Source organism: Peromyscus californicus, unplaced genomic scaffold (genome assembly GCF_007827085.1).
Source record: "Peromyscus californicus insignis strain IS unplaced genomic scaffold, ASM782708v3 Scaffold_18__1_contigs__length_77618521, whole genome shotgun sequence".
Taxonomy (NCBI): domain Eukaryota; kingdom Metazoa; phylum Chordata; class Mammalia; order Rodentia; family Cricetidae; genus Peromyscus; species Peromyscus californicus.
In genome coordinates, this window is record NW_026294480.1 from 59272072 (window position 1) to 59298482 (window position 26411).

Genomic DNA, 26411 nt, shown 5'->3' on the forward strand with positions numbered 1-26411 from the left:
CCGTGAGTTAGTAATGCCTTACACAGTGAGTGGCAGCTCCTAAGAAGACTAGGCACACTAAACCACAAGCACGTATGAACAGGATCAAGGAATTCATGCTTTTCTATGACTGGGCTTTTGAATAATGACTTGGAATCACATTATTAGTAGTAACATAAAAACTTCTGCTAACTGCTAAGTACACAAACTTCGAAAGGCTAAATTCTCAACAAGTGCAGAAAAGAAAGGAGTCAGTGTAGTTCCTTATATTTGAAGAAAATAATTCATTATCTTCTTAATTAAAACAAATTTGGGTATATGCTTAACTTCAACCTGTCTAGCCTTTAACTGTAACAGCCAACAGAAAACACAGGGTAAAAAACAATGAATTCAATCATACTTAAAGGCAGTGGTCATGGTCTGGAGCAACGGCTCAGTGGTTAGGAGCACTTATTGGTCTTACAGGGGATGGTGGCTCACTATCATCTACAACTCCAGTTCCTGGAGATTTGACAACCTCTTCTCACCTCTGTGGGTGTACAGGCATGCATGTGGTGCACATCATATACACAGAAAACACACACACATAAAATTAAACAACTAAATCTTAAAAAAAAAAAAAAATCAAACAAACTCAGATGAACATTCTGCAAATAATTCTAAAAATTCTATAAAATATAACTTTTTTGGTTAGCATTAATACATACATGCCAGCATTTGTAAATCAGCATTTGTGAATATATCTATTTATACAGATGAAAAAGATCTGGAATAAATACACTAAGGCATAAAGCTGATTCTTGAATTAGGAGACCAAGATACTATAATGTATTACCTGGTTGTCATGGCCTACATTTCTTAATATGTATTTGTCTAAAGTTTATGGTCATTTAAAACAAAATATATCAAACAAATAAGCAAAAGTCTGTGAGACTCAAACAAAGATGATTTTTAATTACTAACAATTCCAATTAAGCTTATTACCATGGGGCATTCTACCCCAGTGCTGAAGGCCTCAGACATAGAAGACATGCACCCCATCACCGAATTACATTCCTAGCCAATGTTACGATATGATATGATATGGTCTCTTAAGAACTTCATCAGGCAGATTTAACATTAGGGAAAATCATCCTATCTGTTATTCTCAGCTATGACAACAAACCTGACAGACACACCTACATCCTTACATAAGGCCTAATACAAATCAATCAATTCCCAAACAAAGTGAGCTTGTGTCTTTAAACAAGCCAGTTAACACAACCAGAAAAAAGCAGATGAGTCCATTGGACTGTCAAGCTAGGCATGCTCATCAAACCCTGATTTTGCATGTCTAGAAACAAAGAAAGCTAAAAAACATTTAGAATACAGATTTGGGTCTCTAAAGCTTTATGTTATATGTTATGTTCCCAGCTACCCATCACATGTGTCTGCTGTAAGAACAGTCACATGCTCAGTACTGACTGCACATACTTTCAATTGTTTGGTTTTTTGAATCTGTAAAACAGTTCTTTCCTAGTCTCAACATACCGCTGCATTCCTGCTCTGAAGCAAAGGCTTTGTGTTTCTAATTAGGAGTCTATGGTCTGGATCCATAATATACGGCCTCTTCTTGTCACTCTTTTCCTTCTCTTCATCATCAGATTCATAGAAATTCTTCTCGTTGTCTTCTAGACCATCATCCTGTGAAGAAAACAATTCAACCCCAAGATTAGGTGAGACTTTGAACAGCTAAGACATTACACCGCCAAAGAAACTTTTCCTGTGAAAACATCTACAGTAAGAGGCTGGAGAGATGGCTCAGTCCACAAAGTGCCTGTCTTGTAAGCAGAAGGGCCATCTCCAGTATCCAGAGAAGAAGCTGGACATGATGGCACGCACTTGTAATCCCAGCACTAGAGAGACACAGTCATCCACGGGGCTTACTAGAAAGCTAGACGTGGAAGATGTTCTCCTAAAGAATGCGACTGAAGGTTGACTTCTTTATACATACACAAATAAAATTTTAAAACAATAGTAATAATAATTTACTGCAGAATTCTACTATTGAGGTCAATCAACATGGAAAGGTTGATTTTTCTCATTATGATAAATACTGCTATTAATTCATAGCCAATCTCCACAGAAATTCTGACAGTTGCTCAAAGAGAAGAAATGATGATTAGATTTTAATAAGACATATAATAAGAATAACTGAAAGCTAGGAGCTACTTGCACAAGTTAAAGTCATTCCAACTATATCAAGAGTAAGAAAAGGGAGGAGAGCTGTGAACTGATAAGAGGCTTGACTGCTAAGAACTGGTCAGCAAGGTCCTTAGTAAGTCGAGAGAAAGGCTCAAGGCTTCTGTTTGCAAGCAGACACTTGGTCCCACACAGACAAGCATACACATACACAGTAATACGCATATACTTTCAAGTACAATTTTGAAGTCACTTTTTTTTTAACCAAGAAATATGTATTAACTCCCTCATCACCAGTTTTTTTTTTTTTTTACATTTCTGTGTTAGTTATCTGAGATCCAAAAATATAGTGCAGAAGATTCCAGAAATAAAAAAATTCTCTGGCCGGGCGGTGGTGGCGCAAGCCTTTAATCCCAGCACTCGGGAGGCAGAGCCAGGCGGATCTCTGTGAGTTCGAGGCCAGCCTGGGCTACCAAGTGAGTCCCAGGAAAGGCGCAAAGCTACACAGAGAAACCCTGTCTCGAAAAAAAAAAAAAAAAAAAAAAACGAAAAAAAAAAAAAATTCTCAAGTTTTGAATTATGAAGTATTGTCAGTAGCAATGTGTGCTTCGTGCTTTCACACGTGCACTGCTGGGGAGTGGGGGTAGGGGTGGGGGTGGAGGCAGTTGTCAATCTCGGAACAAATCCCTGGCAGGTGAGGTGAGGCTCCTCAATAACAGGGGTACATGGGATAGAGGGATGAATCACATCCCAGGTTGGAACAGAAGTAAACAACATGGAGCTTGAATCCCAAACTTTAACAATCAATAATTTGACTGAATGTAGACAAATATATCAATTAAAAGACCAGTCCAGCAGAGTAGATTAAAACACATAACCCAACTGTATGCTGCCTACAAGAAACGCACTCCACACTAAAGGCACAGGTGAACTGAAACTCTAAGAGGCTAGAAAACAAATGTAACAGTGTTAGACAGAGGGGCAACTGTAACTGTATCACCCTCACACAGTAACTTTGGAGCAAGCAAACTGCTACAGGAAGACACTATACATCTTAAGTTATCTCTAGGGAGCCCAAGCTGGCCTTAAACTTATAATCCTCCTGGCTCAGCTTCCTGATTGTTCCAGATGTAACATTCTTGAAATTATGAAATTATAGAAATGGAGAAAAACTAATGGTTACAGAGTTTTGGAACTGGGGCAGTTGATATACTAAGCACTACAAACATTACCAGGTAATGGAATTTCTGAAACTCGTGATTATTTCATTATCCTGATCATACTACTAACTTACAGTTTTGCAAATAGTTACTGTTGATGAAACTAGGTGAAGGGACATCAGATCTCCTGAAATTCTTTTCTTTTTTAAGATTTATTTTTATTTTATGCATATTGGTGTTCTGTGTGCATGTATGTCTGTGAAGGTGCCAGATTCCCTGGAATTGGAGCTACAGACAGCTGTAAGCTGCCATGTGGGTGCTAGGAATTGAACCCAGGTTCTCTGGAAGACCAGCCAGTGCTCTTAACTGCTGAGCCATCTCTCCAGCCCCCTAAATTAATTCTTACAAATTGCATGTAAGTTTCAATTCTTAAAATAAAAATTTAAATAATTAAAATTAAGGGGATAAAAGCACTAACTCACTTAAAAGCGATTTCTATATGTTACACTGCAATAATACATGAAATCCTCAGAAAAGCTAACATTACTTAATAAAATATTTTTCACTTGCAAGAGCTTCCACAAGTACTTGACAAGAAGACATAGTCTTTAATTTTGCACAAATATCATTAGTAAAACACTTTTTTCAAAATAAGTTTTAGGGTTTATAACAACATCAGCTCAAGGGTTGTTAAATCTAAAAAAAAAAATTATAGAAATTATCTAAACATGGGACTAGAGAGATGGATCCAAGGTTAGGAGTGTGTATTCCAGTTCAGTTCCTAACACTGAAGGCAGGCGATGCACAACCACCTGCAACTCCAGCTCCAGGATATCTAATGCCTTTTTCTGACCACATGAGCATCTGCACACATGTATACATACCCACACATGGACACACATACATAAATAAAAATAAATCTTTAAAGAATGAAAGAAAGGAAGAAGGAACTGAGAGAGGTTGGAGCTGAAGCTCAGTTGGTGGAGGGCTTGCCTAGCATGTAGGTTGGATCCCACCACCACATTAACTGGATCTGCTGGTCTGCCACTGGAATCCCAGCACTCGGGAGGTAGAGGCAGGAGGACTCAAGTCACCCTCACCTACTCAATGAGTTTGAAGTCAGACTGGGTTACCTGAAAACTCTGTCTGAAAAAACAGACAAGCAACAGAAATAACGCACTGAACCAGAGAAAATTCACCCAACTTCTATTCATTGAAAACAAAAGTTTTTAAAAATAATATAATATCCATCTTCAAAACTAAGCTAGAAATTATCTAGGTACTACAGTACAAGCATCTAATGTTCTCTGAGGAACACAGGATTGAAAGTTCTAGGCAAGCTTGGGTCTACATAGGGAGACTAGACCTAAGGCAAAATTAATTGACTAATTAGTTAATTAATCAATTAGATTTAAACTAGAACTTATTAGCTTCACTTAAACTGCTCTCTTGGGGTGTTTACAGAGGACTACAGTGAGAGAGACACATTCTCATCGCAAGGTCAGGGCTGGCTGCTCGCTCCTCTGCTGAGCTCCAGGCCAAGTGACTCCAGCACATGCATCAGGAAACCAGGAAATGCTATGTAAATATTCAAGGGTGAAGCACTCAATTACTACAGTTCAATTATTACGGCTGGACTATAAGCACTGGCTGAAAACCTTCAATCAAAATTAATCAAACATGTTTAGACTCTACCTGAAAATAATACATAATAAAAAAGCCTTTTTAAATTTTATCTACCAAACACAAAACTGCAGCTAGCAATAAAATCCTAAAATGCTCATAAATGCTGCTTTTAATAAGCAATTATTTGTTCTGTTTCTTCTTCATTATTAATTAATATTTTTATTAGAGTTTGATTACATCATTTTAATGGAGAACATATTTTTAATACAATTTTTTAGTCAAAAAAAAAACCTGTTTAGGATTGTGGTAGTAACTTTAGTCAAAAGATTTCAAGGGAGTAATTTTCTTTCATTACTATTTTCCCACACAAGAGTCAAAGATGTTATATAGTTATGTAAAATTTTTCTAGAAATTCTTATTATATTAATTCTTACAATTTCCTAACATAGATGGGAGAACTTGAAATAACATTTATATGTGGCCCAGAGAAGCCAAAAAGTTAAATATCTCTACTTTAAAGTTTTAATAAGGGACTATGAGACTAAAACATGCTGCCTGTAGATAAAACATCTGCCACCAACTCTTTATTAAAGACATAGTCACTCCAAAAATTCTATTGTAGGTTTTTACAAAATTTCATTTGGTTCTTTCTTTTCTCTTCCTTTCTTCTTTTGGAGACAGAGACATCCTACGTATCTCAGACTGACCAAACCCGGCAGTCCTGCTTCAGGTCCCGGAGAGCTGGGATTACAATGTGGACCACCATGCCTAGTTCTCAGAACATTTGCATCTGGTTGCATGTATTTGTACCAACTACTTACTGCTGTCTGCTGCATCCAAATGGTGGGAGAGGGGACCAGAGAAATGAAAAGGTCAATGTCATGAAGCTCATTATGTGAACACGAGGAGGCAGGAACCAATCACCAGTAACAGGCTCAAATTGGAATGAACTGTGGATGTGTTTTCTGAGATTTTTAACTAGAGAAGAGACAGTGGTTCCAACAAAATGGATGCCAAATACACCCGGCCAGCATGGTGTACAAGGACACGTCCAGTGTCAGCACTGGTGCATTATCGACCTCTCTACACACGGCCAGCATGGCGGACAAGGACAGGTCCAGTGTCAGCGCTGGTGCATTATCAACCTCTCTACACCCGGCCAGCATGGGGGACAAGGACAGGTCAATGTCAGCGCCGGTACATTATCGACCTCTCTACACACGGCCAGCATGGCGGCCAAGGACAGGTCCAGTGTCAGCGCAGGTGCATTATCAACCTCTCTACACCCGGCCAGCATGGTGGACAAGGACACGTCCAGTGTCAGCGCTGGAACATTATCAATCTCTCTACACATGGCTGGCATGGTGGACAAGAACAGGTCCAGCATGGCGTACAAGGACAGGGCCAGCATGGTGGACAAGAACAGGTCAATGTCAGCGCTGGTGCATTATCAACCTCACAGTGTTATCACTACTGTGAACTTGAAGGAGATGTGCATTATAAAACTTCCATGGAGAGTAAGTTCATTAGTGAAGCTGACCCACGTGGTCAGTCTCCAGTACAATTTCAACACTGAGAGGATGCCCACCTATGACCGAAGAAGCAGAGACTCCCGTATCCAGAACTGTGGAGAAGATATGCTTCTTGTGTACAGCACCCAGTATAGAGTGCACCTGCTAGAGTAGCCTGCATTCAACAGACCATAAAATAAATACAGTTCATATGCTCAAGGAATGAAAGGGTAAAACAATTTTCATAGAAACATCAGATTTAATGTTTATATCATTTTTATATAAAGGGCAATAATTTTGGCAATTACAGAGTTAATTAAATTTGTCAATCTTTTAAAAAAATTCAACTTGACTGACTATACTTGGTGACAGCGTTGACCCATCAAATAGGGGAAGATTCCTGCTGTCTTAAAGATAATAAATAACATACTTAACTGAGTAAGTGGAGGTTCAAAGTTGTTATACTTTTGACACCACTGAATAGTTGAAAGATAGTCGTTCTTTGTTAAAAGTTATGTGAGTGGAATGAATCTTACTTTTTCCATATCCAGGAACAGAAAAGCTATTTAAACAAGCAAAGGAAACAAGCTATATTAAGAAAGATAAGTGGTCTGTCTGCTTAAGAGTAAAAGCAAATGAGTTCGAAAGACCTCGAAATGAACTTCATGAAAAGGAATTGCCAAATGTTCTACTTAGGATATTATCATTTTCATAAACATAAAAGATAAACCAATTCTAACATACCTCCACTCATACTGAAAGGCACCCTGTCATGAATGTTCTGATTTTAGAACTCCTTGATTTCCAGAGCTTCCTCTACAGGATGGAGTACAGTCCTGATCTGAAGGGTGCAATCAGGCAGCTCCAGTGTATGCATGCATCTGTTTAGTACTAAGCAGAAAGGCTTCTCCCACACACCCCAGATAGCTGTGATGGAAGCCTTTCAATATTATCCCACACCTGAAACCCTTGTCAGAGTACACTGTGCACATCATTGCAGTCACATTCCTATTTTAGTTTCTCAGTCTAGAGATGAAAGGTGTAAGAAAGAGAGAGAGAGAGAGAGAGAGAGAGAGAGAGAGAGAGAGAGAGAGAGAGAGAGGGAGAGGAGAGAGAGAGAGAGAGAGAAAGAAAGAAAGAAAGAAAGAAAGAAAGAAAGAAAGAAAGAAAGAAAGAAAGAAAGAAAGAAAGAAAGAAAGAAAGAAGGAAGGAAGAAAGAAAGAAACAAAGTTATACATTTCGATGTCAGGGGCAGGGAAAGAGAAACAAGTTTAGAGGTGCTTGCACCAAAGACATTCAGCGCACATTCAATTAGTGGGCTACAGAGATGGCTCCATGGTAAACGCTTATTGCTCAACCACGAGGACCTGAGTTTGGATCCCCATAGCTCACACAGAGGCTGGATGTGGTGATGCATGCCGGCAACACCACCACTGGAGGAAAAGACATCAGATCTCCAGGGCTCACGGCCCGCCTGTCCGGTCACAACAGCACACTTCAGGTTCAGGGAGAGGTACAGTGGGGCTGTAGGGATGGCCCTGATGTTAAGAGTACAAACTGCTCTTCAAGAGGAGCCAGGCTTGCTTCCCAGCACCCAAGTGGCAGTTCACAACTGCCTGTAGCTCTGTTTCCAAGAGATTCAATCCCCTCTTCTGGCCTCTGAAGGCACTGCGCAAGCACGATACACATGTGTGTACACACACACACACACACACGAAACATTCATACACATAAAGTAAAAATAAATTTTTATAATGTGGTAGTTTGAAAGAAAATGGTCCCCAAAGGGAGAGACACTATTAGGCCTTGTTGGAGGAAGTGTCACCATGGGAGTGAGCTTTGAGGTCTCCTATGCTCAAGCTATGCTAAATGTCACAGTTCGTTTCCTATTGCCTACGGATCAAGATGTAGAACTCTCAGCTCCTTCTCCAGCATCATGTCTGCCTGCATGCAGCCATGTCCTACCATGATGATAATGGATTGAACCTCTGAAACTATAAGCCACCATATTAAATGTTTTCCTTTATATGCATTGTCATGGCCATGGTGTTTCTTCACAGCAGTAGAAACCCTAAGACATATAAGTAAAGTGAAAAGGTAATTGAGGAAAAATAAACATTCTAACATCAAACTCTTGCCTCGACACGCACCCCATGGGAGAGTATACTTGCACACACATGTGTACACATGCAAAAATGTTTAAAAGATTCAAGTAATATACATGTTTCTATTGAGAGAGTTTGGCTTTCTATTGAGCTGTTGTTTGAATGAGAATGGCCCCCACAGTCTCATATATTCAAACGTTTGATCCTTACTCAGTTGAATTGTCCTGGGAAGGATTAGGAGGTGTGGCCTTCTTAGAGGACACAAGTCACTGGGGGTGAGCCTTCAGGTTTCATAAGCCCACACCATTCAGTGTGCTCTCTCTGCCTCACGCCTGTGGATCAGATGGAAGCTCTCAGCTACTGTTCCAGCGCCATGTCTGCCTGCTGCCATGCTCCCCAGCATGATGGTCAGGGACTCAACCTCTGAAACTGTGAGCCAGCCCCCAATGAAATGCTTTCTTTTTTAAGTTGCCTTTGTTCTCTTCACAGCCACAGAAAAGTAACTAAGACTGGGGGGGGGGGGGGGGGGGGAGAGCACACAGGAAACAAGGGAGGGAGAGGGTAGGAAACGCTCAGACACAGACACAGAGAAACTTGGTTTAATTCTTCTCATCTCATTTGAAAAGTGGGGAACAACTTGGATTAAGGAAAGCTTTGTGGTTTCTAGAAAGCATTGTAACAACCCTGAGCAGATGTAGATGTAATAGCATGACAGAGAATCGCACAGCAACCTGCGAGTGCTGTGGGGTACACAGGGCCAAAAAGCTCCACAAGCCAAGGAACTGCGGGCCGGGTGATGCACTAAGGCCTAAGTGAATCCCCCTCCCCTTTCCCTTCCTTGACTCTGTCTCTGTCTCTCTGTCTCTCTCTGTCTCTCTCTGTCTCTCTCTCTCTCTCTCTCTCACACACACACACACACACACACACACACACACACACACACACACACACACAATCCCCTCCAGGGACCAACCAGAAATCAGAGGAGAAAAGAATATAAGAGTCAGAGAATGAGAAGGAGTGATATGAAATGCTGTCTTCCGTGACATATAGTGGTAGGTACCTGCAAAAGATCATCAACATTGCATCATGGAGATGCTGCCATGGGTCCCCAAACCCTCTGAGGAAGTAATGGCAGTTATGGGTACTGGGGGTCAGGTGGGGACAGCAAATTCCTCTGGGGTAGCCTCCGGTAATCGGCCTTCATTCTTAAATAACCTAATACCCGTGCACATGCAGCAGACCTAATTAAGTGCAGTAAGGCACACAAGAAAACACATGAAAGTACACACAGCGCTATGGGGAAAAGAATGGGTTCAGTGGAGGGAGGGGGAATAAGGTGAAGGGAAATATGACCAAAGTACATTATTGCTGTTCGTTTTAACTCTTTTGGGGGGCCCGCCATCCAGCTCCCAAATAAATCCACACACAAAGGCATAGTCTTAATTATGAATGCCCGCCCTTGGCTTGGCTTAGTTTCTTGCCAGTTTTCCTTAAACTGTCCTATCCTTTGCCCCTGGGCTTTTCCCATTCTCTTACTTCTGCAAATCTTACTCTTACTCCGTGGCTTGCTGTGTAGCTGGGCAGCTGGCCCATGGGTCCTCCTCCTTCTCTGGCTACTTCTTCTTCTCTCTCTCCTCCCAGATTTCTCTTTCTATATATTCTCTCTGCCTACCAGCCCCACCTATCCTTTCTCCTGCCTTGCTATTGGCCATTCAACTCTTTATTAGACTAATCAGGTGTTTTAGACAGGCACAGTAACATAGCTTCACAGAGTTAAACAAATGCAACGTAAACAAAAGTTAACACATCTTAACATAATATTCAGCTACACATTGTATGTGTATGAAATTGTGAAAATCATTTTTTAAGTAAAGATGGCCAACAAGCACATGAAAAGATGGTCAATACTTTATGGCATTAAGGAAATCAAAAAAAGATGTGACCTGTCGGAATGGACTTGGTGGGAAGGACGGACTAATGTGCAGAGCCCGGATGATTTTTCCTGCAGTGTAACTACTGCACATGATAAACACGATGATGCATTTCGGTCAGGATATACCAGAAACCCACCGGCTTTGGCTGATAATCATGCTAACATAGGTTCCCAGCCATAAAGGTACAGATACATGTGTGAGAGCTAAGGGCATAAAGAAAATCCCATCACTTTTATCTCATTTGACTGTAAACCAGTGACTACTCATTTTTAAAACCTATGTTTTAAAAATGAAAACAAAACCAGTGAGTTAGAATATCTTAACTGTAGAATGTGAAAATAGGTTCTCTCTACTCAACCATACCAAAGCTAATGCTAATGAAAACAAAAAAAATCAATATAGCTTCACTTTGCTCCAGAACAATCACTTCAGAAGACACACACATATTACACTGAATGTTTCTTGAAGGCAAAACCACAAATACTGTGTTAGTGTGCAGGTGTACGTTAAGAGGCACAGTCAATGCGCCCTAATGCACTACTGTAGTAAGGAAACCATGATGTGGGAAAGCAGACTTACATGGTAATACGTTCTTTCTACAAACCCTGTACCTGGAGCTCCAAACACAAGCGCTCGCAGACACCAAGGAGAATCTTTGCTTTACAGGGATTGTAAAATGGCAGACAGACAGACATTTCATCTGAGTTTGGTAAGAAATAAATACAAACTACCATCTCGTTGTCAGTTTCTAAGAGCAACAGAGGGAAAATCTGCAATAGCTGAAAATATAACAACATTTTATGTCTAAAATTTGAGACAAGAAAATATTTCTGAAAAACATACTTCCCTACCATGTGAACAATGACACTGGGCCATGTGGAAACAAAAGGTAACGTGGGCCACAAGCCTCTTGAACAGTAGTGGAGTGCTGGCGGAAATGTACCCTGTAGTCCTCAGAACTCAGGTGTCTGGAGGTGAAGCACAGACTTAGCACCTCTCACGGGCAGAAAACAAAGACGCCCAGGACGTGAAGGGTCCTGTCTCCCAGGTTCAAAGCAAGGGCTGGACTGAACTCAGGACAACTCTTCTTGGTCCTGTCATCCATCTCTCCCCTTTACTGCTTTGGCACCTGTGACCACCAGCCTTTTGAATTCCACAACAACCTTAGGGGTTGTAATAATATATTTAAGACTTACACCCAAATCACACAATCCTTGCAGCCTGCTGTTGGTTTAGAACCTTAAGGCTGACCCCTGACCCCTGCAGGGAAGCACCCATGACAGTCCCACGTAATCTGAGACACTGCATTGGTCAATCCCAGCTACTGTCTCAAATCACCATACAGTGGTAGCCATTTGGGTCCTGGAGAAGGCCTTCTTCCTGGTTAGCAGACAGCCACCTCACATAATGTAAACACAAGGAAGCAGTCTCTTGCACAGCTGCCTATAAGGACACTAAGTCCCTCTAAAGCAATGGTTCTCAACCTGAGTCACGACTCCTTCAGGGGCCAAACGACCCTTTCACAGAGGTCACCTTTAGATACCCTGTATATCAGATATTTACATTATGATTCATAACAGTAGCAAAACTACAGTTATGAAGTAGCAATGACATAATTTTATGTTTGGGGGTCACCACAACATGAGGAGCTGCATTAAAGGGTCACAGCATTAGGAAAGTTGCTAATTAGGAAGGAACCACTGCTCTAAAGGTACCCTCATGGCTTCACCTAAACCTAATTACCTACCAAAGGGTCTTTCCAAAAACTACTGCACAGAGGGTTGAAGTTTCAATGTGGATTCTGGAAGGCACAAACAGTCCATTACATTCTTGTAGTGACCAATATTGATGGCACACCTCTCTGACATTAGGTTAGATACCTCAAACAAAAGCAGAGACGGTAAGTGATTAGCAGGACCCTAACTACTCAGATAAATCAGCTATTTATTCACCTACAGAAAACACACAGGCAAGGATGAGTACAGTAGGAACACCTTTATCATTTTTTTCTAAAGAAAAAGTGAAATCTCATCCCCCAAAATTCAGTATGCAGCATAGGGTATGCACACGGGTATGAGATGCCCACCACCCCTCCCATGAGAAAACTGCTATGCTGTTCACTTTGCATGTTTTACACCACAGCCCAGTGAGCGCTCTACCACACAGGTGGAAGTGTGGGTTTGAGGACCATTGAACACTGAATCTCCCCAATACATCACAATTATGGAAACACCTGTGCACACTAACTTTGTGGCGAGCCACTCTGAAAATTCAGTGTTCAATTGCCCACAGCACTTCTCATTTCTATGTTTAGCTGTATGTTCAGCTCTAGTATATAAGAAACACACTTTCAGAATGCATCCATTTCCAAACTTTGTTCCTAAGAAATGGAATGGAAGACCTGCATAAAGCATTTTTCAAATTTCCCTGAAATAAAATATGCACATGGTCATGCTGGTCAGGGCAAAGAAGTCCCAAAGCTTGAGGAATAAAGGTTGTGATTACCCTAGCTCCACTGACGGGAACAGGAAAGCTCCATCTGGCTGAAGCAAATGTATTAAGAACAGTACTCGCCCAATTACAAAGCAGGAAGCACACGTTAACCCACCCTAAGCAGAGTAATAATGACTTCTCACATCTTCTTCACTCTCTCCTCATCGTAGCCCAGGACAGAGTCCACTGCAGACAGGGAAGCGAATGTGCTTCCTGAAACTGATCAATTTAATGTTTCTTTAGAGTGTAAAAACAAAGGGGTTAAAGCAAAGCTGTTATAATATATTTAGAAATTCTAGAATGAGAGAGAGAAATCAGCAAAGCTCCCCCGCCCCTTGAGATAGGGTCTCACCATGTAGTCCTGGAAGACCTGGAACTTATTTTGTACAGCAGGCTGGCCTCAAACTCCCAGAGATCCATCTGCCTGCCCCCATCTTCCAAGTGTTGGGACTAAAGACTAAGCCACCATGCCTGGCTTTGAGGCTTCCTTTTCTTAATCACCAAGAATTTCAATACTTACAACAGAACAAGATGCATATGTCCATATATTTGTGTTCTAAATTAAGAGTAAGGAACCAGGGCTATGGAAAACTTACATTTCAATTATTTAGAAAGACAGGGAAAAATGAAATTTTAAAACTCTATATAAACAGGTTAAATTTTATTAAGGGATTATTTAATCTCCATTAATTCCCAAATATTCTACATCTAAACTAAGGACACACTAGAATCACTAGGAAAAAACTGTATAAGCGTGTTGTCTCAAAGATAATACAAGGACTGGGGCTGGAGAGATAGCTCAGTGGTTAAGGGCATCTTCCAGGTGATCTTCCAGGACTGGGGAAGATTCCCAGCACTCACAGGAGCTCACAACAGTCTGTTATTTCAGTTTCAGGGGATCTGACTCTCTCTTCCGTCACATGCAGGCACCAGGCACACACATGGTACATAGATATACATGCTGGCACAACACCCAAACACAGAAAAGGTAACAAATAAATTAATAGTAATAAAAGATAGTGTGGCTTTAGCTGTGTGTTCTGGTGTGTAGCTGTAATCCCAGCACTCAGGAAGCTCAGACAGGAAGAGTCCAAGTTCAAAGACAGCCTGGGCTACAAAGACCCTCATCTCAAAACAGACAGACAGACAGAAAAGAGGAGAAGAGAGAAAGGAGAGGAGAACTCCGTAGAAGGAAAGGAGAGCCGGGATGCCTCTGGAGAAGAAATGAGAGGCCACACACAACAGAAGCCAGCAATTCCACACCTAGAGAAAGGAATCCAAGTGAGCAGAGAAGACCTGTGGCCCTGGGGCCCCAGGCAAAGGTGACAGCTGGCATTCACAAGACCCAGGATCCAGGCACCAGCAAGCCAACTTTTTGACTACCAGAGAGAGAATGGCTATGAGTGTATAAAGGTGTTTGTGGCACTAACACACACACAAATATTAAAACTCTGACTGTGTGACTTTTTGGTGAATCTGTGTATCACAAAAGCAAAGAAACTATAATACTCAATGACAAAGATACACATAGTAAGTGCTTAGGAACACTGTGACCTACTGTCCACATTTATTTTACATGTGTCAAGAAACTCAGATGAACAGATAAGTCCACACCACAATGTTCAGATGAACAGATAAGTCCACACCACAACGTACTGGTTTCTCCATTTGGGGGGTTAATTCTGCCAGACACAGCCTTCCTGGTTGACAGTTTTTCTTCCTCCAACATTTCACATCTGTTGCTTCAAAAGCTGTGAGTGCCAGGCGGTGGTGGCGCACGCCTTTAATCCCAGCACTCGGGAGGCAGAGCCAGGCGGATCTCTGTGATTTCAAGGCCAGCCTGGGCTACAAAGTGAGTTCCAGGAAAGGCGCAAAGCTACACAGAGAAACCCTGTCTCGAAAAACCAAAAAAAAAAAAAAAAAAAAAAAAAAGCTGTGAGTAATGGCACACACTTTAATCCCAGCACTTTTAAGTCAGAGGCAAATAGATCTTTTTGAGTTTGAGGCCAGCCTGGGCTACATAGAGTTCCAGGACAGCCAGGGATACACAGAAAGAAGCTGCCTCAAAAACAAAACAAAACAAACAAACAAGACCACCACTTTCTAGAACCTGTGGTTTCTGATATGAAGGCAACTCATACTACTGAAGAAACCTTGCACACAGTGACTCTCTTCACATCTGACTTTCAACAGAAGATGAACTGTCAGTGATGGAGTCTTTCTTACCTAGAACTTGAGTTTCTCCATTAGGTCAATGAGTGTCGTTCATCAGGTCTAGAAAGTGTCCAGTCACAGTCTCTGCAGACATTCCTTTTAGCCCCTTCTCTCTCCTCTTTCCTCTAGGTATCCCATCATGTGCAAAAGACATCTGAGGGTGTTCACAAGCTTCTTCATGATTTTTGCTATTACTCTGCCCATTTTACTTCGTGCATTTTCTGCTGCTCAGACTAGATCATTTAAACTGACCTGTCTTCTAGTTCACGGATTCATTTTCTGCCTGTTCAGATCTACTGCTGAACCCTGGTCATGAACATTTCATTTTAATTACTCAACTTTTCAGTAGGCTTCTGTTTGGTTCTTTTGCATCTCTCTCCCACTCCATCTGTGCACAATCACATGCATGCGTGTGTATGTGTGTGTGTGTGTGTGTGTGTATGTGTGTGTGCGCGTGAGCTTGCACACTAGTGCTGATACTCTCTCTATTTGGAGGGACATCATTTTTCTAACTCCATTTACTTGCTTTAGTGCGCTTGTGACTGTCAACTTAAACACGCTGAGACTCAGTACAGCACATACTTCTGTGGTCACAATTCCATGACTCTGCTTTTCTTTTAACGTACCATTCTTCTGTTTCTTTGCATGTTTCCTAATTTTGAGATGAAGACGAGACATTTAGTTTATGATATGGTAACTCTGTAACTGAGATTCTAACCCTTCCCACGTGTTTGTTGTTGCTGGTTGTATGTTTTGTTTGGAGATGGTCCTAAGTGATTTGGAAAGCCTGTATTTTTTCTCTCTCTTGGTCACATGAGTGTTTGCTCTTCTGCTAGCCTTATAATCAGCTAGAGATTTAAGAGAAATTTCCTAGAATTACCAAAGGGAAGAAATTCCAAGTCACTGCAGCTCTGCAGCCTCTGTAACACTTCAATCACTTGTGTCTTAGTCACAACTTCCTCTTCTGGAGCGCTTGATGGTCACTCACAAACAAAGCTCAGGTTCAGGTCTTTGCGCAGGTCTCATCCTAGATTCCACACTATACAGGTGAGGCGGCCTGCCCTCATTCTCCGAAGTGTTCCATCCTCCGGCCTTCTGGGGCCATCCCTCCTGGGCCACTGTCACTCAGTGTGGTCCTGTTTTGGACTACAACTGAGACTGAGACTGAGAATTGAGGTAATAATTTTAAATGTGTAAAGCACTCTTTCTTAATTAAATGTTTGAATAGTTGCTGTGAAGCTTGACTTATTTTCTCCATTCAAAAAGTTTATTTTGTTTTTTTTTTAACCTCATCTTACCACACATCTCTATCTAGAGCAGACCGTGGAGTTCCCTCTCAGCCACGTTTGCTAATGTCAGATTCCATTTAAAACTGTTTACATAAAACACTGGTAAATATGGACTTAAATCATCTCTCAGAGAGCCACAATTTATAGTACAGTATAGCTCCCCAAAAGGAAATTAAAACTTATATTTATAACAAGCAGCATAAAGCACTAAATAGGGTACACTAATGGCACAGAATATAAGGAAGCTAAAAGGAGACCTCTGAACAGAACCCCCAAAGGATGAAAAGTGGGGGGAGCTTGGGGACAGGACTCAGCAGCCAGTGTGTACTGCTCTTGAGGAGAATCAGAGCTCAGGTCCCAGAGCCCAATCCGAGAGGCTCACAACCATGCAGAATTCCACCTCTGGGATACCCAACACCTCTGGCTGCCCCAGGCCCCTGCACCCACAAGCTCACAGCCCAACACAGACACGTACACATAATTAAAAATAAAATCAAATCTTTTTTCAAAAGAAGAAGAGGGCACTTGTTCCCCAGAACACTTATTTTCATATACTTTTAATGGCCTCAAGCACTAGTAAAGGTTGCTGTGAACTGTTGTTTTTAAATGGGAAAGTTTTTACAACAAATTTTGTAAAATGGAATAACCCAGCAATTCAGATGAAAACAAGTAAGTACTACCAATTAAGAACTTCTAACCTACAATCTAACTTTTTCTCCACAGACCAAATACCTACTTAAGGTATCAAAATATCCTGCATTGTAGGACTGGAGAGAGGCCCAGTGGTTAGAGCACTCGCTGCTCCTGCAGAGGACACAGGCTCAGGACTGGAGTTCCAGAGGATCTGATGCCCTCTTCTGGCCTCTGCAGGCACCAGGCACATTTATAGTGTTCATACATAACACACAGGTCAAACACACACACACACACACACACACACACACACACACACACACACACACAAATGGTGCCCAATGAGTTGGCAAGAGTTTCCACCTAAAACCTGAGATAAGATTCTAAAACGGAGCTAAAAACAGCTTCCTAATTGTCTCTCTCAAATGAGCAGCAGCTGCCGGTTTGAGCTACTGGTTGGTTCCGAGCGTGCGAGCTCGACCTGCCTTATGGCAGGAATGAGGCCTCTGCAAGTGGCACATTAAGCTGCATGGTGGATTTAGCTTTTGCTAGTACAAAACAAAAAAAGAGGTTTCTGGGCTACACGCTGCTTGGATAAAAGCATAGACCCACGATAGCTCCCAGAGCTAGCAGTAAACTACCGCCATGTTGGGAAGCTGAGGTGAGCAGAGCCAGCAGCCACAGCTGCTGCAGTTTAAAGCAATAAATTCACAATAAGACAGATTCAGATGTAATAATTTACAATGTGTGTAAAATATACATAGGCTTGAAAGAGGCAAAAAAGGCGATATATACAGTTATATAAACAAATACATAGTTTTAAAAAATAAAGTCTTTAAAGAGACAGTAAAATTAATATAAAAAATAAGCCACGTAAAGATGAATATTACACAGAGAATCTGGATTGTGCTGTCTTTGGGATTTTTAACTGCAGAAAAACATTTGATTGTAAAAGATGTTGAGTTAAACCAATATGTATATTTTAAAGATATCTTGACTTCAAAATTTGGATATAAGGATGTGTTGCTTTGGAAAGGAGACTCTGCTTTTGTTCCCACATAAAGCCAGAGGCTATGGATTTGTTCCAGATTAAGATACATCAGGTTTGACCAGCCAAGACCCCCTGAAAGGTCTCCGATGACACCATGGCCCAGATGATCCAACATCCAGAATGGTTTGAAGGCAACTGTCTCAGACAATACAGCCTCATGGACTATTCCATAATCCTAAAATTTTCTTTGTGTCCCCATAAGATATAGCGCCCCCCTCCAGCAGGAAGTAGTAAGAGAAGCTACGCCCAAATTCCCAAATTATATGCAATTTTACTTTAAGGTTAAAGCCTTCCTTTTTGAAAAAAAGAAAAGGGGAAGTACTGTGGGATGGTCCGTATGTCAAGTGTGTTGCTGATTGGTCAATAAATAAATCACTGATTGACCAGTGGCCAGGCAGGAAGTATAGGCAGGACAAGGAGGAGAATAAAGCTGGGAAGTGGAAGGCTGAGTCAGGGAGACACTGCCAGCCGCCGCCATGACAAGAAGCCTGTGAAGATGCCGGTAAGCCACGAACCACGTGGCAAGGTATAGACTTATGGAAATGGATTAATTTAAGCTATAAGAACAGTTAGCAAGAAGCCTGACACAGCCATACAGTTTGTAAGCAATATAAGTCTCTGTGTTTACTTGGTTGGGTCTGAGCGGCTGTGGGACTGGAGGGTGACAAAGATTTGTCCTGACTGTGGGCCAGGCAGGAAAACTCTAGCTACACGCAACACACACACACACACACACACACACACACACACACACACACACACACACACAAAGTAAATAAATCTTTAGAATACACTGCACTATAATCAAAATAAAACAGACCATTTCAAAATTTGGGATATCCTTGAGATCTACAAAAATTTTGTCAGAACACTTTTAGTTTTCACTTAATCTAATATTACTCTGTGTGTGTATGTGTGTATGTGTGTGTAGCCAAAATTTAAATACTGTTTCAAAACTACAGTCTCCTCAAAAGTATATGGGATTAGTGTGAAGAATATGGTAGACACTGTCACCAGCAGCCAATCTCATTATATAGCTCTCCACGGATTTCCTAAAAGGACTGAGAAGCCAGCTGTTTCAGAAGAAACCATGTGTTTCCTGAGGCATGGCTCCTCTAGTCACTGAGTAACAGCCCTCTACAGTGGGTGAGAACTTTCAGAGGATGTATGATGTAACTCTAGCTAAAGAGAAGTAATGAAGTATGGAGTCAGTGGGACTCAGAGGGATATGACCTGGAGCTGAGCTCCCACAGATGGAATGCCTTCACTGGACATACTCTCTCAAGCTGTTTTAAAAACCAGCACTCAAAGGCACTGAAAAACAATGGGACACAATCAAAACTGAGGGCGGACCCTGAGCCCAGCAGGGGGCCTCATGCCTACAGTCTCTGCGTTTGGAAAGCAGAGGCCAGAGACTCAGATGAGCACCCTGGATTATGGAAGGGGTTCAGGTCCCGTCTGACTCAGTCCCAACACAAGGAAAGCACAGGGCTGGGGATGAAGCTGGCGAGTGACGAGCGTGCCTCCTCACCAAGTACGAGGTACTGGGTTTAACCTCAGAAGCTTCCCACCACAACCAACCAACCAGAACAGGAAATCAACACATAAATAAAGCTGGTCCACAGAAACGTAGAGGCCTGAGACTTTAGGAAATATACAGTCTTTGTCTTATACCATTCCCTAGCCTCACATAAAAATTAGAAAAAAACTGCCTATGGGGTGGTGCACACCTTCAATCCCAGTACTTAGCAGGTAGACGCAGGAGGATATCTGTGAGTTCAAGGCCATTCTGGTCTACAAATCAAGTTCTAGGACAGCCAGAACTGTTACATAGAGAAACCCTGTCTCGAAAAACTAAAAGTGAACAAATTAATTAAAATTTTAAAAAAAGAACAGAATAAAGATATTTGCAGATGAACAAAATTTAAGAATTCACTGCTATCTCCTGTAAAAAAAAAATGTGCCTTATTAAGGAATTTTAAAAGTAATTGCAAGCAGCTGGGTGGTAGAACTCTGTAAGTTCAAAGCCAGCCTGGTCTACACAGCAAGTTCCAAGACAGCTGAGGCTACACAGAGAAACCCTGTCTCAAAAAACCAAAAACCATTCATTACAACCACATAATCACAAAGAACATGAAGGAATTCAGGCATGGAGAAGGAAACAGCAGGAAAATATCTCTCATAAGCCTTACAGTATTATTAAACTTAAGGCAAAACAAAACACAGGTACATGGAGCAGGGAGTTGGAGGTGGATAGACTCAAGAACAGGGGTATGAAACTGTCAAATATTAAATAAAAAATGTTAAAGACAAGTACATACTCCTTGAATAAAATTAAAAACTAAAAAAAAAAAAAAAAATGGACTCTTAGAAGGTTAAACATCAACCAAGGACAAACAATGAACAGAGAACAGGGAATCCTTAGAGGAGTGCTCCATAACCACGTGGAGGAGAGCCCTCGCCCCCTCTGCCCCAGGTCCACAGATCCACAGTGCCACAGTAACCGTGTACTAAAGCCTTCGTCACAGTTGTCTGTTGACACACAAACTTCTTTCATTTGTACTGTGAAAAACATATTCTATGATAAATCCCCCGTAGTTTATTTTTAACAATTCTACAGAACAGCAAAATCTACTTAACAGTCCACTGGTAAGAAAAAAAAAATCACAAAATTTATTTTTTTAAATAACCCGTTGAAAAGAACCACACACACAAACAATATGTATGCATGCATATGTTTATATATATAGTTTGCATTTTGATGAGTTATTTTCTAACAACCACTGAAAAAATACCTGTACTAAAAACACTTTAAGGAAAACTGTAGCTAGAGTTTTTCTGCCTGGCCCACAGTCAGGACAAATCTCTCTCACCCGCCAGTCCCAAGCCGCTCAAACCCGATCAAGTAAACACAGAGACTTATATTGGTTTCAAACTGTATGGCCGTGGCAGGCTTCTTGCTAACTCTTCTTACAGCTTAAATTAATCCAATTCCATTAATCTATACCTTGCCACGTGGCTTGTGGCTTACCGGTACTTTACATTTTCCTTGTCCTGATGGCGGCTGGCAGTGTCTCCCCGACTCAGCCTTCCACTTCCCAGCTCTATTCTCCTCCTTGTCCCGCCTACACTTCCTGCCTGGCCACTGCCAATCAGTGATTTATTCATTGACCAATCAGCAACACATTTGACATACAGACCATCCCACAGCAGAAAACTCTAACTTTCAGATGTCCTTAGGCCTATGTAAGGTTCTAGAAGTTGAAGTACAGAAATAGAAAGGCAAAAGTAAATTAATCACTCCAAAGTATCCAAATGGTGTGGATAAATGCTGAGAAGTGTACCACCTGGCTTCATATTCTAAACGGTTATGGTGACGATTTACTTTTAAGTTTCAAAGTGCTGAGGTAAACAGTTTTGGTAATTGTTAAATCTTCCACCTCCTAGCAATTGTAACAGAACTGGACCTACAGATGAAAGGCATTCCTGCCTGGACCGACCGGATTCATCCAATATTGGCTTACGGCTAATGCCACAACGGGGCTCAGATTTCGTGGGTTTTTTGTTTGTCTGTTTGTGTTTTTATTTCATTTTATTTTTAAATAACTCTTAAAAGAAGATTTGTATGATCTGAAGAGAAACTGAGTATTAAATAACTCTTAAACATTCACTTTGTTTTATATTTATTTTCAAAATAAATGAATTTATTTTCAAATCCATTACTTTTATAAAAGCAACTTTATGTGGGAGATTTACATGCTCTCCTCTAACAGGCTTCAATGACAAAGAAAATAAATAATGTCATATCCTTGAGAATTATACAAACTTGACCTAGAACGGAAAACCAGCCGACACAGACTGCAAAGAGAAAGGTAAATTTAAGAAAATAAAAATGCAAATACACATTTTAGTAGTCTCTTGAATTTATTAACCTAAAAGGTTTAATTTCCATTTTCCTGCATCAGCTTTATTTATAAAATGTCGTGCCCTATAAATATGCTGTTATTTTCTATAGTCAAGCACCCTCTTAACAAATCTTCTCATTAATATGTAAATTTAAAGTCCATGGGTCTTCTCTCTGACAGCCCCATGAATTCCTAGTACACTGTATAATCGGCTTTGACTTGGCATCCACTATTTATCATCAGAGATGTCAGTTAGAAAAATTATGGAAAATGCACTGCAATTGATATGACTGCAATCTACTTTGTCAACACTTAATTGTTCCTCAAATCGTACATTTACATATAAACAGCCTAAATACTGATCTATAATGATGCAAATAAACGAAATTAAAAATCTCTTCTGGCTCCCAAGAAGCCTATTTGTATATGATGTGTTCATTTAGAAATGACTGACAAAAGTATGCCCATCAGCTCATCTCAAAAACTATTTCTAATAATTTTCAGTTCCTAAAAGCTAACATTTTACTACCCTTCGAGGATATTAACATAAACAGAGGGCTTTGGAAAGAGCTCAGGAGGTAACAGCACTTGCAGTACAAAAATGAAGACCTGAATTTGAATCCTCCACAGCCCTGACAAAAGCCTGTGGGCGGACCGCACGTGCTCACTGGCTGGGAGCCTACCTCCAGGTTCAGTGAGAGAGCCTAGCTCAGCGAAATGGCTGCTGACAAAGCAGGAGTCTCAAGTCTTTTTTCTGGTCTCCACATGCATCGTATGCATGCACACACTCAAATTCAAAGGAAAACAGGATTTTTCTCTTTGGAAAGCATATTTAATTATAGATATCATCTAATTGAGTACCACAGACTAGGGTCTCAGAGATTAGGTTTGACAGGAAACCAATAAGCAAACACAAACCATATTCAAGTCAATAGGTAATGTAAAATAAAGGAAAGAATGACGGCCCTGAATATCAGATAACTGTTTCTAGGTCTACCTTTTCTAAACAGTATGCTTAGGTGAACTAACTGCTAAAACATGTATGCCTCAGTATCTTTATCTGTAAATAGATATGAAAATTCTGACTGCCCGACATGGTGGTTTTAATGAGAATGGCCCCCCTAGGCACATATGTTTGAAATCTTGAGCCCGAGTTGGTGGAACTGTTTGGGAAGGACTAGGAGGTGTGGTCTTGTTGGAGGTGGTATCACTGCGGGTGGGTTTTGAGGTTACAAAAAGCCCAGTCATTCCCAGTTAGCTCTCTGCCTCATGCTGTGTCTCAAGACTTGAGCTCTCAGCTACTTCTCCAGCACGAGCACGAGCCTGCCTGTTGCCATGCCCCCTGCTATGATGGCCATGGACTCTGACCTTCAGAAACTGCTAGCCCACAATAAACTTTCTTCTGTAAGTTGCCTCGGTCAGGGTCCGTCCACTCTCTAGTACCAACTTCTGTCTTAGTTACCTTTCTCTTGCTGTAGTAAAACACCATGACCAGGGTCACCTATCCACTAACAAGAAAGCACAGCAAAATGATTAATTAAAGTATCATTTGTCACATTTTCTCTTAATACAAGAGAGGGAAAGCGAAATCCCTGCTGAAACTCCTAGTTGCTATGTTAAGTTGGTGACACGGCGTTCCCACTGGGGTATCCTTACTTCACGGTAAAATGCCCTTGACTGAAGGAACGTGGTCTCGGCACAGCACTCCTGGCAAGGATTTCTGCGTATATGGAGACGTTTTCCTCCCCCTGGTTCCGGAAGGCAGTCGCCTACCACTCAGAGCTCATTTGAAGCGCTGCTCCACTGTGTGTTCTACTCTATGATAACCTTAGTTACTATAAAAACACTGAAAACAACTTCTGAAACGAAAAGCAGATACAAATGTCTCCAGATGCAAATGTCTCCGCTTCTTTCAAACGTTGCTAAACTGTCTTTATGAGCTTTAGTCTTACAACTCCCTTTTTTATTTTTAATTATGTGTGTGGGGATACGTCTGTGTGTGGCGAAGGGCACGTGACCACAGTTGCCTGCACTGGATCCCCTTGGAGCTGGAATTCCAGGCAGCTGTGAGCCACCAGATGTGCTAGGAACGGGTCCTCTCTGAGAGCAGTGCACTGAGCCATCTCCAGCTCCCAGTCTAACAACTTTTACACTAAATCAACCATAGGCAGTCCTAAAGAGACGGAAGCCTTCAGGAGTACAAATACCTGAGCTTCTCACTCCAAGTATCTGCAGCAATCAGAACAAGACAGAGTCAGTGGGTTCAAGGAGTGTGGTGTGGACAGGGCCCAAGTGGTGACACATTCAAAGGGTCATTTTGTACAAAAAGCCTTGTTATGATTGCTGGTTCTGAAACTACAGCAAGGACTGACTACATCTTTCTCTCCCAAAGCTTATTTACAAACTATTAAGAAAACACACAGACACAATCCTAATATCCTGAGTATGTTGAATTAAACAAAATGCGCAAATAGAACTTATCAGAGTCATTTTTCCATGGATTGAGGTAAATTGACAGCATCTTACATTAGTAAGTAAAGTTAAATGTTTATCCATAGTAAAATTGTAACTCCTAGCATAACTGAAATTAAATAGTTACGAACAATTGCCTCTCCAGGGTCAACCAAGGGGCTAATGTGGAAATACAAAAACATTATTTTTTTATTTTATACTACGTTATAAGCACTTCTGTAACTTAAAAAAAAGATTATTATTTAAACTCGTGAAAATTACAAATCTATCTAAATGGTTTCATTTCCTCCTTTCCATTAAGCCAGTGCACTCTGTCTCAAAGGAAACCATAAGCAAGCTGCCCCAGAAGTCAAACCCTCAGCTTCCACACCCTGGTCCTCACCTGCCCATACGCCAAGGGCCCACATGCCATCCAGCACATTCGCCCATGTGTATGCCACACATGTCGTCCACCCACACCACCCCCCACCCCACCCCACCCCCGCCCACAGCTGGTCTCCTGGCTGTGCTGCAGCAGTGCAAGGCAGAGCTGCACATCTGGAAATCACTGCATAGTCTGGAACCACAGGCCCTATGTATGAAACCAGTCTGGAGCCACGGGCCCTATGTCTGACAATCACTGCATAGTCTGGAACCACAGGCCCTATGTCTGCCAATCACCGCACAGTCTGGAACCACAGGCCCTATGTCTGCCAATCACCGCACAGTCTGGAACCACAGGCCCTATGTCTGACAATCACTGCACAGTCTGGAACCACAGGCCCTATGTCTGACAATCACTGCACAGTCTGGAACCACAGGCCCTATGTCTGACAATCACTGCACAGTCTGGAACCACAGGCCCTATGTCTGACAATCACCGCACAGTCTGGAACCACAGGCCCTATGTCTGACAATCACTGCACAGTCTGGAACCACAGGCCCTATGTCTGCCAATCACCGCACAGTCTGGAACCACAGGCCCTATGTCTGCCAATCACCGCACAGTCTGAAGCCACAGGTCCTATGTCTGAAAATCACCGCACAGTCTGGAACCACAGGTCCTATGTTCACGTCACGGTCAGACTGATGAGTGACGAAGAAGTGATATGGTCCAATTCCAGTATGCTGGGACAGTGGCCAGACCTCCTTCTGACAGGAACTAACATGCATGGAACTAACATGAAAAAACACAAGACAAAATGCAGCCCCTTCCTCTCCAATTACGTAACAAAAGCAGAAATACACATGTAAATGTAGAATTTAACCTATCTTTGCTTTTGTATATGGTTTTACTAATTTCATCTAAAATAAGATGAAATAAAACTCAGAGTGAAAGATGAGCTCCAAAACTCTAGTACATATCTTTAGAAGACTCACGTATACTCAGCTCCAGTTTCTATCCACAAACAAGACAAAAGCTCACTTCTATACAAGTACTGGAATGAATAATGTGCAAACATAATAAAAATGTCAAGTGATACAACACTGGTTAAAAAACCCAACATGAACTCTGTGCTTCCACATGGGGAGAAAATGTCCAATCAGCTCCCCAGCAGGGGCTGCCTGAACAAACAGGAAACACGATCACAGAGGCCGGCATCCAATGGCTGTGGGATTGTCATCATGCACACGCGGCTTCATTTAGTAAAACAGTCTTCCAAACTCAACTCTGGTCAATAATAAATCTAATTTTGTAAGGTACAAGTGTATACTAATAGCAAAAGTTCTTCCATCTGAGTCATATGTAGCGTAAGTTATTTTTTAACATATTGTAAAAAATGCAACCACTTTACTTACAAGGAAGCTAAGGGGCCCCACAAGGAGACCTCGTCTCAAAAACATGTCAAACTTCAATCACAGAAGGGGCTGAGAG

At 41.5% G+C, this 26411-nt stretch overlaps 1 protein-coding gene across 4 annotated transcripts in view; it reads right to left on the minus strand.

Annotated features, from left to right (window-relative positions):
• Ap3b1 (adaptor related protein complex 3 subunit beta 1) overlaps positions 1 to 26411 on the minus strand; it is a 218690-nt gene that overhangs the window by 126992 nt on the left and 65287 nt on the right. For all 4 annotated transcript variants that reach the window (XM_052743550.1, XM_052743548.1, XM_052743551.1 and 1 more), the window contains one exon: positions 1510 to 1662. In XM_052743550.1, the coding sequence (XP_052599510.1) occupies positions 1510 to 1662 (153 nt within the window). The remainder of the gene's footprint in view (positions 1 to 1509; positions 1663 to 26411) is intronic.